The sequence below is a fragment of the Saimiri boliviensis genome, chromosome 19 (genome assembly GCF_048565385.1).
Source record: "Saimiri boliviensis isolate mSaiBol1 chromosome 19, mSaiBol1.pri, whole genome shotgun sequence".
Lineage (NCBI taxonomy): Eukaryota > Metazoa > Chordata > Mammalia > Primates > Cebidae > Saimiri > Saimiri boliviensis.
Window position 1 is genome coordinate 2,919,571 of NC_133467.1, and position 13,725 is coordinate 2,933,295.

Sequence of the window (13,725 nt, forward strand, 5' to 3'; positions counted from 1 at the left end):
CTCGTTTGCTCTTGTTTTTCTAGTTCCTCCAAGTGTGATGTTAGGTGGTTAATTTGAGATCTAACTTTGTGATGTAGGCATTTAGCACTATGAACTTTCCTTTCAGTACTGCTTTAGCTGTGTCCCAGAGATTCCAGTACATTCTATCTTTGATTTCATTTGTTTCAAATCATTTTTTTGAGGCCGGGCATGGTAGCCCATGCCTGTAATCCCAGCACTTCAGGAGGTCAGGGAAGGCAGATCACTTGGGCCCAGGAGTTCGAGACCAGGCTGGGTAACATGGCGAAGCCCAGTCTCTACAAAAAATACAAAAGTTGTCCAGGTGTGGTGGCACACACCTGCAGCCCCAGCTACTCAGGAGGCTGAGGCAGGAGGATTGCTTGAGCCCAGGAGGCAGAGGTTGCAGAGAGCCAAGACTGCACCATGGCACTCCAGCCTGGGTGACGAGAAAGACCCTTACTCAAAAAAAAACCAAAAAAAACAAAAAAACAAACAAACAAACAAACAAAAAAAAAAACACCATTAATTTCATCCTTTTCCCAAAAGTGATCCAGGAGCAGGCTGTTCAATTTCCTTGTAATTACATAAAAACTTAATTTCTTCATCTGAATGTTTGTTAGGTATCTCCACAGTGCAAATACTAAATTGATCATCAGGAGACCTGGTTGTATTTCCTGCTCTGCAAGTACACATGACAGGGATAAAAGGCTAAAATAAACTTTATCTAACGGTGTTTTTGTTCAGGAATAAGTGTGGGTCAAACTAGATATACTGTATATCATTTTTAGGTCTCAAATTGTAGAAAACAATAAATTTCAAGTATTTACATATTATGAAAAATCACTATTACACACTTTCTCACTAATGGCACATAATTTGTGAGAGAAACTAGATAAAGCATTTAAAGGCTGATAACTGTTGAGGTCTAATTTGTTTCTGAAACTATCTTCAGATTGTGATTCAAGTTTGCCGAGTCAAAAGACAGAGTATTTTTCACTGTACTTAGAATAAGGCATTGAGACTGAGTTTTAGACTAGGTGCTAAACGTGTTTTATTTCACAGCAGCTGCAATTAGTGACAAACCAGTACCACTATCATGTGAGCTCCTAGAAGGCTGGGCTTGTGGTATATTCGTCTACAGAATAATTTACTTTTTAGTTATTGCTCTGTAGATGTTAGCTGAAAGAATAGGACCAACATACACATCAATCTCCCCTAATGAGAGTTACCACTAAACTCATCTGAATGTGTCTCATAGCTAAGGCATCAACATCACTGATTAGAAAAACATTAAAACTTATTTCTAACATCTAGTGTATCCAAAATGCAAACAATCTATAGCTAAGTGGGCAAATAACTTACAAAATAAGCTTCATTTTTAATTCTCCTTAGGTACGATTCAAACATGAATTAAGAAATTTGCTACATTTGGCAGACTAACAACTTCCTACTAAAATGGGTTATACTATCTGGCATACTACATTATTAGAACTGGCACTTTATACACAAACACCCGGAAATGCTAAATAAAATGTCATATACACCCGAAATGCACAGATGAGCTAGAAAGAAAATAGTCATGGGCTACAAATGAAGAAAATGCTGAGAACCAATGAAGTCCACCCGTATGGCTCATGAGGAACGTGTAGGCAGTACTGAGAACTGGCCTTTACCAGCCACATGGGGAAAGGACGCAAAGGAGCTACAAGCAGAGCCACGGAAAGTCACACAATCCATCAAAGGTTAAGGCAGGAAAACCATCTCCAGTCAAACGTCAGGGAAGCATATCCATCGTGATCTGCTTCCGGAACAGGGAAAGAAAAGAGGCTCCTCGATAATCTGTCAGCCAATGTCAGTCGGATCTGATTCAAATTTGAATTTATCCTACCCGGACGGACTAGAAGTCCTGATGTTGAAAACTTAACACAAAAATCAACTTAAGGCTTGAGATGTTCTAGAAGCACCTAGCAAAGCAATCACAGAATCACTCTGGAAGGACATGCCTTCAAGCCAGTACTATTTCAAATAAAGCCATATTAATTAACATTAGTGAGCAACCATCCAAATTTCTAACAAATACCAAAATCAAATAACCAAGTACGTAACACAGCAGGAAAATCTGACAGTTTCTGTTTAATAAGAAGTACTACGAGAATATAACAAACAACATGAAAATGTTAAAGCAGAATAAAGTTAACCCCCTTCTCTCCAACTAGTGATCACAGTATCTCCCTTATCCTCCAAAATAGTATATATTACAATTTTTGAGTTCTTCCATTTTGTATCCTGTTTCATAAAAAGCATTCTGATAGAAAGAACTATCTTAAAAACCTACATCAGCCCATAGTATCTAGATGAATATTTAAAATATTCACCCATTTTAACAATGAGTATGACTAAAAAAAAATCCGAGGAAAAACTTTATTTTGCAACACTGTGTCTAAAAAACTTGACAGCATTCTGAAAATCACTTAAACATGGCTCATTTTAAGCCTTGTTAATGTATCATTGAAACTTATTTAAAACAATTTTTATATTGCCTTTTTCTTCTGTAAATTGTAACCAATCCAAGAATTAGCACACAGATTTTAAAGTAGTCATGATATTTAAAAGTGGTATGTCTACTCATATTCTTTTTTTTTTTTTTTTTTTGAGACGGAGTTTCGCTCTTGTTGCCCAGGCTGGAGTGCAATGGCGCGATCTCCGCTCACCGCAACCTCCGCCTCCTGGGTTCAGGCAATTCTCCTGCCTCAGCCTCCTGAGTAGCTGGGATTACAGGCACGTGCCACCATGCCCAGCTAATTTTTTGTATTTTTAGTAGAGACGGGGTTTCACCATGTTGACCAGGATGGTCTTGATCTCTCGACCTCGTGATCCACCCGCCTCGGCCTCCCAAAGTGCTGGGATTACAGGCTTGAGCCACCGCGCCCGGCCTACTCATATTCTTTAATAGAAGAAATGCTATGGGAAAATATATATAAACTACTTAAATTTTAAATCTGAAAGTGACTGGGGAGGAAGAGATTTATTTTGTGCCCAATAACCATGATGCATGTTTATCAGGACAAACTGGGTACAAGTGTGACTGTATTCAGTTTAGTATGAAAATGGGGTGGGGGGTGGGGGGTGGGAAATAGACATGAAAAATTTTGAAAAGTTAAGCATTTGAAAATTGTATCATCATGTATAGGTTTCATTTTCACTTCTTTAACTTTTACTGCTATCTAGGTTAAATAACTATGCACCCACCCACCTACTTTTTCCAATTAGGATAACATCTAATATTCAGAGAGAATCTGAATTTGTTTTAGAATTTCCTCAAGCTCTCTCAGAGAAAAACATCAAAAGAAAACAATTCATATTAAAAGTTAATATGATAGTATCTGTTTTCATTAGGACTTTAGCCAGAAGTTTCTGTAAGTTTCCCTAAAGGATCCAAATATAAAAGAATATATTCGGTTTTGAAAAATTATGCTTCATACTACATGTAAAGCCTATAGCACAGAAACTGAAACTGTTTTCTCCAAATAATACTGACTCAGTAACTACTATTTGCCAATGATATCTCAATGTCCTATGAACAGGACAGTTTAATAAATTACTTACTTCAGGTCCTGTAGAAGGTCTTTTGCATTAAGCATGGTTATTAAAGAGGTGGTAGCTGCAGGAATTATAATAATGGGTGTTCGAGATCCTATAAAGACAAAATTTTACAGGTAGAAAATATGTTATTAGGAATTACACTTACTTTCTCTACTAAAAGTTAAAAGTTTATAAATTAGAATTTTAACTCTTTTGATCTAAAAAATACTTTAAGCCAGTGGACATTAAAAAATATTTAATAATCAGTATGGCTTGAGTACTGACTAATCAGAATGGATACCAAACACAAATATAGGACACAGCTGCACCATTCACTTTTTAAAATTAAGTTAAAAATCATATGCGCAACCTCACCTTTCTTCTGATTTGGGGGTGGTCTTGCTTGAGAAACTGTAAAGAAGAAAAGAAATCACACTGTGTATTATAAAAACCATATTCCTATTTTCAAACTTACAAATAAGGGGTATTTTAAAAATTATTTGTATTCACATATGACTAACTGTAAATCAGAAGACATATCTTACAACTTACTATCTTTTCATGTAACATTCTGCTTCACAAAAATATTAAAATGCATTATTCAACAATCTGTAGTCAAAAGGAGAAAGTGAAGATACAATATCCACAGTTCTGTTTTCTGCAGTTTCAGTTAACCACATTCCACTGTGGTCTGAAAATATTAAATAGGAAATTCCAGAAACAAACAATTCACAAGATTGGAACTGCACATCTGAGTAGCATGATGAAATCTCACACTGCCCCACCCAGCATGTGAATCCTCTCTTTACCTAGCAGATCCACACTCTCTACACTGCCTGCCCTTTACTCACTTAGTAGTCATCTCCCTCACTGTTATCACAGTGCTAACTTCAAATAGCTCTTATTTGACTTACGAATGGCCTCAAAGTCCAAGAGTGAGAAGGATAGAATGCAAAAAGCTTCTGGTGGCATTTAAGCCGAAATCTGAAAGATGAAAACAAGCCAACCTGCCAAGAACAAGTAGGCGAACAGTCCAGGTAAGAGGTAGGAATGTAGGCAAATACCATAGGCAGGAAGAAACTGCCACACTTAGGGAACTGAAACAAGGCCAATGAGGGGACCACAGGGAAGAAAAGAAGAATGGCAGGAGATGAGGTAACAAATACATGCAGAGACCAATTCATGTAGGGCCTTTTAAGCAATATTAAGTTTGCATTTAAGTGCCACTGGAAAGTCCTATAACTATTAAGCCAGAAAGTGACAAGACTTTATTTTCATGTCACACTTCTGAAAGAAAAAAAAAAAAAAAAAACAATGGATTTGGACAAGGGATTGGAAAGGGTACAAGCGTGAAAGCAGAAAGTTCAATTAGGATTATTACAACAGTCAACAAAGGGGCTACTCCAACTATGCGTGGTTAAGATGAGTTTTTGTCTTAAATTCCAATTCAAAGCCAATTGAATAAAATATAATAACAATGAATTTCTAGAAAGATGATTATGTACTTAGATGCTACGACACTATTTTACCCTTAATTTCTGTATCTATTTTCTTGGCACCAGAAATAAAGAGGTCACAGGCTGACATCAGGCAGCCAACCATACTGAGACCCACTGGTCTAGAGAGAGGATAATGGTGTCTACTTGAGTTGTGGTAGTGGAGATAAAGGAAAATAGATAAATTTGGAATACAGAAAAGGTACATCTGACAGAACCCACTAACAGATGAGAAAAGGAGTAAGGAAATGTGATGAATAAAGAGTAACTCCCAAGTTTTTGATTTAAGATACGAAGTTGATGCTGGTGTCACTCCATGAAAAAGCACCAAGAGTGTAAAGTAAGAGACCTTGGGGAAAGTAGCAGGGAAAAAAATTACCTTAATTCGTTTTTAAATGCCTATGGCCAATCCAAATGTTACACACACAGTTAACAGAAGATACCAGAGGTCTGAACTGGAGATATAAATTTGGAAATCGTCAGCACATAGATTCGTAACTGTGGAATGAGAGGAGAAGTACTCCAACCAATAGCTAGGTTATAAATTACGTGACTGAATAGCGTCTTTGTATAAAATAAACAGAAGCTAGTTCGCTCTCTCAATCTCCCATGAGTGGTGTTAAGCAGGTAAACTAGTACCACAGGCTACCTACTCACCTCAAAAGAACGATAAATTAGTCAAGTATGGATTGTGTATACATTAAGAAAGAGGAGAGAAGACAGACAATGGTATGTACAAGAAATTTAATATGGCTATAAAAAGGAAATGATAGTTAATTCTAAACTATGGCTTTTCAAATGCTTGTATTTGTGAATCCACTGGAAAACACGTGGCTCTTGTTAGTTACATTCCCTAAATGAATTCTGAGAAGTGGAAATTTTTAGACCTTTAGAGGTATAAAATGTTTAACTGTAAACACTTTAAATCATTAAATTTACCCAGACTTGCCTAGCACAACAGCACTAAATAAATATTTGAGGAAATGAGAAATAAAAATCTATAAATGCTCAAAAACAGAACTCCATCGTTGAGGTATCTCACTCAAGGAGAGAATAGGCGGTTCATTCCCGCATTTCAAAATTATCCAAACTCTACCCAATAAATAACAGTTATACATCTATAATCCCCCTTTTTACACTGGCCATACATATTTTGGGCACACATATTTTTCAAATTTTAAAGAAATAATACTAGTGAACATGTCAGATATTAAACAATATCCCTTCAAAATGGAGCTGCACCCCCATAAGCAGATACATTTAAAATTTCGGCAGCAAAATAAAAATACACTAATTAGGAGAAATAAAGACTTCAAACTGCTGCTATCCATTCCAATCAAGTCTTAATGCTGAACGAAAGTAAAAATCTTAATTATTTTAGAATGGTGGGTAGAAAATGTGGATGTATGGGTGTAAAGCAGTAAGTGAAAGCATTAGAGCATCTGAGATATGATGAGACATTTCTTCAGATTAAATTTCCATCAGTTTAATCCCCAGTTCACTTTAGCAGGGCAACTGAAAAAGACTTAGAACTCCTTACTTTACACACATGATCTTCCCCTAGTCACGTAATTGGCTAGCAGAATCCAATCCCTTTAACTCCATTTTATCACAAGACACATCTGAACAAAACGCTTTGTTTGGATATCAGTGCCTCCCTGCCCTATCTTTATATACCAACTTATTTTACGAAAATGTAAAATAGAAAAAATTTTACATTATAGATTCTAAGTTAGAATCCTCAGGTGGTGGCTTTTCTCCTTTTATATAAAACCATTTCTGACAAACCATAACCTGCCATCCCTGCCTTCCAAAGAAAAACAAACAATTCTCTTATCTGGGATTCAACTGCCCCCACAATATTCCTATACTTCATGTTAGTATTCTTTGGACCCAACCCCATCTGTCCACCCCTACTTCCTTCACCTTTTTCTTCCTTCCTGCAAAAAGCTTCTTCAGCTTCTCTTAGTTTCTGAACAAGAGCCTAGTACATGGAAATTCAAATAATATTTGTTGAATTTAATTGTTCTTCCTCACACTCTCACAATGGATTCTGGTATCATCATCTCTACTGAAAAAGAGTCCTGTCACCCTAATCAGTTACATACAATCTCGTCTGACTGTAACAAGGCTGACTGCACTCCTCTTCTCCACTCCTACTTAAAAACAGTAATGACAAAATTTTCAAACAAACCTACTGTCAAATAAAAGAAAAAGAAGAAAAGGAAATACTAGCTGCATCTAAGAGGAGTATGAATCCAGGACACAGGGAAATTACCCTGCAAAACCATCCCAATATAAGCCATCCTGTACCGTACTTGTGAAGTGCCTCCAGAAATTATTTAATATTCATAATCTATATCATTTTAGAATTAGCCTGTGTATAAACATACTTTGAATAAGAGGATATCCAAATCTACACTATTGATACTGCGAAACTTACGCAGAAGATCCAGTTACGTTACTGCCTGTGCTTTCCAATCCTTTATTTTCCTTCTTCATACTTACTTTCAACAGTACTGATGAGGTTATTTAAAAAAAAAAAGACAGGCCAGGCATGGTGGCTCAAGCCTGTAATCCCAGGACTTTGGGAGGCCGAGGCGGGTGGATCACGAGGTCGAGAGATCGAGACCAGCCTGGTCAACAAGGTGAAACCCCGTCTCTACTAAAAATACAAAACATTAGCTGGGCATGGTGGCGCGTGCCTGTAATCCCAGCTACTCAGGAGGCTGAGGCAGGAGAATTGCCTGAACCCAGGAGGCGGAGGTTGCGGTGAGCCGAGATCGCGCCATTGCACTCCAGCCTGGGCAACAAGAGCGAAACTCCGTCTCAAAAAAAAAAAAAAAAAAAAGACAAGTGGTATAGCCCAACACTGAAATTATGCTAAATAAAACATCAAACATCAAAAACAAACTCAAAAGACTGAAAATAAATATAGTGTTGTTGTCTGTGAAGAGGAATCTTTTTAGGTACTAGGAATAGAGGGAAGAATTTTTCTAAAATAACTTCAATACTACCTTTGTTTAACACATTTTTTTAAATGATACAGAAATTTGGATGTTAAACACAGATACCTGAAGTTCTAAGCATCAAAGCTGAATATGAGTCTATTAAAATTATAATTCTGTGCTGCTGTAGAAAAAAAATTCACATGTGTACATAATACCATGGAACTGCAAGAGAATTGGTGAAAGGATGGATATACATAAATAACTTTTAAACATTTAAAAACGTTTTAAAAACATTTTTCTCAAATTTTAACCAAAATAAAAACATTTTCTTAGATTTTTTTTTTTTTTTTTTTTTTTTAATGAGAGGGAGTTTCGCTCTTGTTGCCCAGGCTGGAGTGCAATGGCGCGATCTCGGCGCACTGCAACCTCCGCCTCCTGGGTTCAGGCAATTCTCCTGCCTCAGCCTCCTGAGTAGCTGGGATTACAGGCACACGCCACCATGCCCAGCTAATTTTTTGTATTTTTAGTAGAGATGGGGTTTCACCATGTTGACCAAGATGGTCTCGATCTCTCGACCTCGTGATCCACCCGCCTCGGCCTCCCAAAGTGCTGGGATTACAGGCTTGAGCCACCGCGCCCGGCCTTAAAATTTTTTTTATCTCTTCACTATACCTATTTATTCAAGTAAATGTTCTATAGTATAACTTCATTATTCAAAAACAATGCTTAAAACCTATGTTATCAATGACCCTTGAATCAAATGGGGGAAAATAGTACTTCAGTAAAAAAATGTTACAAAATCCAGTTGAGCTGCTTAATTAATGCACTATACAAAAATGAATAATTTAGTGTGCTTTTCACTGTAATTCCTTTATGTCTTCCTGCTAAGAACATCAAGATGTATTAATGACGCTGACTGAAGTTTAGCAAGCATTTTATTTATATTATCACAGTTTTGAGATCTGCTTAAGCAGAAACAAGTCTCTAAAGAAATGTGACCTTGCAATGCATTATAAGTAAAATTTCAATTTATTCAAAGCATTATACACATACCAAAAAACTTGCACTATTATGATCTTTAGAAATAAAACAAAAACCAAAGTTTTATAGTTTTACCTGGTCTTGGTACGGGCTGCGCTGCAGGAGTCTGAGTCTTCCGGGCAGATGCACCCTCCTGTAAAAGAATAAGAATTATAAATGAGATCAAAGCTTCTTTACATAATAGTTAAACACTTTAATTATTGGAAAGAAATCTCGTATCTCTCTGTCTCTTTTTCTATCTCAATCAGTTACTCCATTGAACATGTTATGACATACAGTTTAAGAAAAAAATAAATATTAAATCTCTCCTGATTTTTTTTTTTTTTTTTTTTTGAGACGGAGTTTCGCTCTTGTTACCCAGGCTGGAGTGCAATGGCGCACTCTCGGCTCACCGCAACCTCCGCCTCCTGGGTTCAGGCAATTCTCCTGCCTCAGCCTCCTGAGTAGCTGGGATTACAGACATGCGCCACCACGCCCAGCTAATTTTTTGTATTTTTAGTAGAGACGGGGTTTCACCGTGTTGACCAGGTTGGTCTCGATCTCTCGACCTTGTGATCCACCCGCCTCGGCCTCCCAAAGTGCTGGGATTACAGGTTTGAGCCACCGCGCCCGGCCTCCTGATTTTTTATGCTATTAGTAATGAGAACACAATAAACATCTTTAGAGTAAAATAAATTCAGTCACTACAGAGCAGTTACTGTAAGCTTGTAATATTTTTAAATGATTTGCTTAACTGCTGACAATTTAATATTCTCAGAAATGTCATTGTCTGTTCTAATATCAAGCCAATCTTTTTTCCTCTAAACAATCTCAAAATAAATAAATGATACATGCCGTTCTGTTGGAGAAACCTAAAATTTGTTATATTGGAATTTATTTTTAAAAACATACACATTTCAAATAATTAAATGCCTTTGAAATATTCGGGGAAAAAATCACATTTATAAAGAAGAGATCTGTTACATTTGAATTAAGAGCAGATGACAGTATCTTAAAAACTAAATAACAAACCTCATTTAATTATTGAAGATGTAAGATATACAAGGAAATATGCAAAGTGTTGAAGTATATCAATTATATACTCAAGAATAGATGCCGGGCCGGGCGCGGTGGCTCAAGCCTGTAATCCCAGCACTTTGGGAGGCCAAGGCGGGTGGATCACGAGGTCGAGAGATCGAGACCATCCTGGTCAACATGGTGAAACCCCGTCTCTACTAAAAAAAAAAAATACAAAAAATTAGCTGGGCATGGTGGCGCGTGCCTGTAATCCCAGCTACTCAGGAGGCTGAGGCAGGAGAATTGCCTGAACCCAGGAGGCGGAGGTTGCGGTGAGCCGAGATCGCGCCATTGCACTCCAGCCTGGGTAACAAGGGCGAAACTCCGTCTCAAAAAAAAAAAAAAAAAAAAAGAAGAAGAAGAAGAAAGAAGGAGGTGGAGGAGGAGGAGGCGGAGGAGGAGGCAGAAGAATGAAGAAGAAAGAAGAGGAGGAGGAGGCAGAAGACGAAGGGAAAGGGACTTATGATACAAATATGCATTTCAGTATGTAAGTCTCAGACACGATTATACCAGAAGACATACTAACCAGATGCTATTCCTATACATGAAGTCATACTGAATGTAACAATTACAAATGCCCACAGACTGGTATATTATATTGGTAACTCAAATGCCAAGAACATAATTTTGATTTTTTGAAATGGTGAACCATTGGAATGTTCAAAACAAAGCAAAGTACAAGCTTCCCTCATTGTACACTGTAGTTACATGTCTAGAAAATCCAGTACATGTTAAAACTGAACAAAATATACTTTATGTTCCAATTATGTTTTAAATTTACTTAATTATAAAAAAGTGTTTCACCTACACATATACCCAACCACTCACTCACTCAGAAGTCCTGCTGAACACTGAGCTGGCCTTTGTTGTTTACAAAGACTGTCCCACACACCACTGGATTACTACCTCCCCTGGTCCTGAAATGCCCTTAAAAATCATCCTGTTAACTGTAAACACCCTCACAAACTTCTAGAACACCTCTTAGAAACCAGCGCTACCCTTAGCACTGCCCCCTTGAGAACCACAGCTCTAAGAGTATTATTCCTGACTGAAACAGCTGTGCTACAGAAAAATCAAGGAATACACAAGCATAATAAACAATATGTCAAATCGCTGCTGATTTCAAATGCTCATTGTTAATAGTTTGCATGAATCAAAACAGATAAAGGTGTCTATAACTAGTTCTGAAAGAGACACTTAAATTTAGCTTTGTTTTCAAGTCAAAAGAAATTCTTAAACGACATGCGTATCTGCAGCAAAACCTGATGAAAACCGAAGGAGAAAAATAAGGCAGGCAAACACTGACACTTGTGGTCATTCTGAGACTGCTTATTTGCAATCAGGCTAACTCTTGCTTTGTGAGTTCAAGGAAAGTAAAGCTGGTTCATAAATCATCTATTGACTTTAGAGGAAAATTACAAGGTTTTAATAAACATTTTACTTTCCTTCAAAAGGGGGAAACTACCTACACTAACATCAAATAACCAAAAACAAGCCATCTGGCCAAATCCTTTATGTAATGAAAAAGACGGCATCTGATTTTAAATAAAAACAGTCAAGAGAAATAAACTCCAGGAAAACATCATGTAAACTTTTCTAGTCATCTCAATAAAACTAAAATGGTCTCTAAATAACTGTCAAGTGACAGATTTCAGAGTGGTATACTGAAAATTATATCTGATCTAAAACATTAAGATTTTTGTCCAGCATTGGAAAAAATAGCTGGTACTTCTAGTAAGTCCCAGCTGAAATAAGTTCCTTTAATTCAGGGACCAGCTACTCCTAACAAAGCACAAACAGAAATGGAGACCAATATAGAAAGTACCAGATTCATGTCTCCCTTCTAATGTCACTCAAGGATATCTGCTCATTCCAATTAAATGAAAATCGTCCACCCTGGTTGAAGCGCTCTCCCCCAAGGACATATAGTTGAATGTACATACATGGATAAATAGATGATGTAACTCCAAAGTTACTATTTAGTAGCCACTTAGACAGACAGATTTACATCTGACTCAACATGTAATAATCATTCAAAACCATTAACTACATGAATACAAAAATAATTATTTCTACATCCCGTGAAAACTGAGAATTAGGAGGCATTACAATTCCTGTCTTTAAATTTTGACTCCTTTAGGTCTGTACTAGACATGCCCAGGAAAATACTAAAACTGGCCTGGACAGCTCTGGCCATGATGCACATAGTAACAGTTACCTATTTCTCCATCACAGATGTGTTGTAAGATTAAAAATAGACTTATGCAAGTGATAATTACAAACCATTTATAACTATAGCACTTAACAAAACAGCTGCCAATTCGCTGAGTGTGACAAAGAAACCTGTCACACTCACTGAGTTAGTTTAACCATAGAATTCAGAAGTTAAAAGAAACCAGACTAAAGGAAGAACTTCTACAAGCTCTCCTATCATAAGATTTTTAGTTTCTCTTGACTGGAAACACGTAGGTTGCCAGAAAAAGTTACTAAAGAGACTTCAATCTCACATCTGCCTTGTTTTTCTGTACTTTACGTAAAGTTCTTAACCAGCTTAACTTAAACTTAGAAAACAGGTTGGCTGGGCACCGTGGCTCATACCTGTAATCCTAACACTTTGGGAGGCTGAGGCACACAGATCACCTGAGGTCAGGAGTTTGGGACCAGCCTGAGTAACAATAAAACCTTGTCTCTAATAAAAATCCAAAAATTAGCCGGGTGTGGTAGCACACGTCTGTAATCTCAGGTACTCGGGAGGCTGAGGCACAAGAATCTCTTGAATCTGGGAGGCAGAAGCAGCAGTGAGACAAGATTGTGCCACTGCACTCCTGGGCAACAGAGTGAAACTCCGTCTCTTTAAAAAAAAAAAGAAAAGAAAAGAAAAGAAAAGAAAGCAGGTTGCGGGTATCCTTTAAGGTTTGAAGTAAATTCCAGTTAGGTTCACAGGCACCTGCGTTAGTAATATTCAGAAGTTTCTTGCTGTTTAAATACTTGCCCCTTAACCAGCATGTTGAAGGGGGGGAAGGACCCCATTGGAAATTCAGAGACTCAACCCAATAATGTAGAGAAGCACTAATGAGTAGGTTATCCATAAGGCTCTCTTAATAATCAAGATGTATAATAATCCAGGGAGACATCAAAAAAATACAATCAAAAGAACTGGTCAGCCGGGCACGGTGGCTCAAGCCTGTAATCCCGGCACTTTGGGAGGCCGAGGCGGGTGGATCACGAGGTCGAGAGATCGAGACCATCCTGGTCAACATGGTGAAACCCCGTCTCTACTAAAAATACTAAAAATTAGCTGGGCATGGTGGCGTGTGCCTGTAATCCCAGCTACTCAGGAGGCTGAGGCAGGAGAATTGCCTGAACCCAGGAGGCGGAGGTTGCGGTGAGCCGAGATTGCGCCATTGCACTCCAGCCTGGGCAACAAGAGCGAAACTCCGTCTCAAAAAAAAAAAAAAAAAAAAAAAAAAAAGAACTGGCCAAAAAAATAAAACTGTTTAGTCCTTCCCTGGAGAAGAGGAATGTCTCTAAATCAACTTTATATCACCTACACTTAATAAGCTATGCCTAAATGCAAATGTTGTACATAGTAGTTAACC

At 37.6% G+C, this 13,725-nt stretch overlaps 1 protein-coding gene across 1 annotated transcript in view; it reads right to left on the bottom strand.

Annotated features, from left to right (window-relative positions):
* CDC73 (cell division cycle 73) overlaps window positions 1–13,725 on the bottom strand; it is a 118,939-nt gene that overhangs the window by 37,660 nt on the left and 67,554 nt on the right. The window contains exons 11-13 of the mRNA XM_039459975.2: window positions 9,146–9,203; window positions 3,958–3,993; window positions 3,607–3,694 (exon numbers count right to left, since the gene is read on the bottom strand). Coding sequence (XP_039315909.1) covers window positions 3,607–3,694; window positions 3,958–3,993; window positions 9,146–9,203 — 182 coding nt within the window. The remainder of the gene's footprint in view (window positions 1–3,606; window positions 3,695–3,957; window positions 3,994–9,145; window positions 9,204–13,725) is intronic.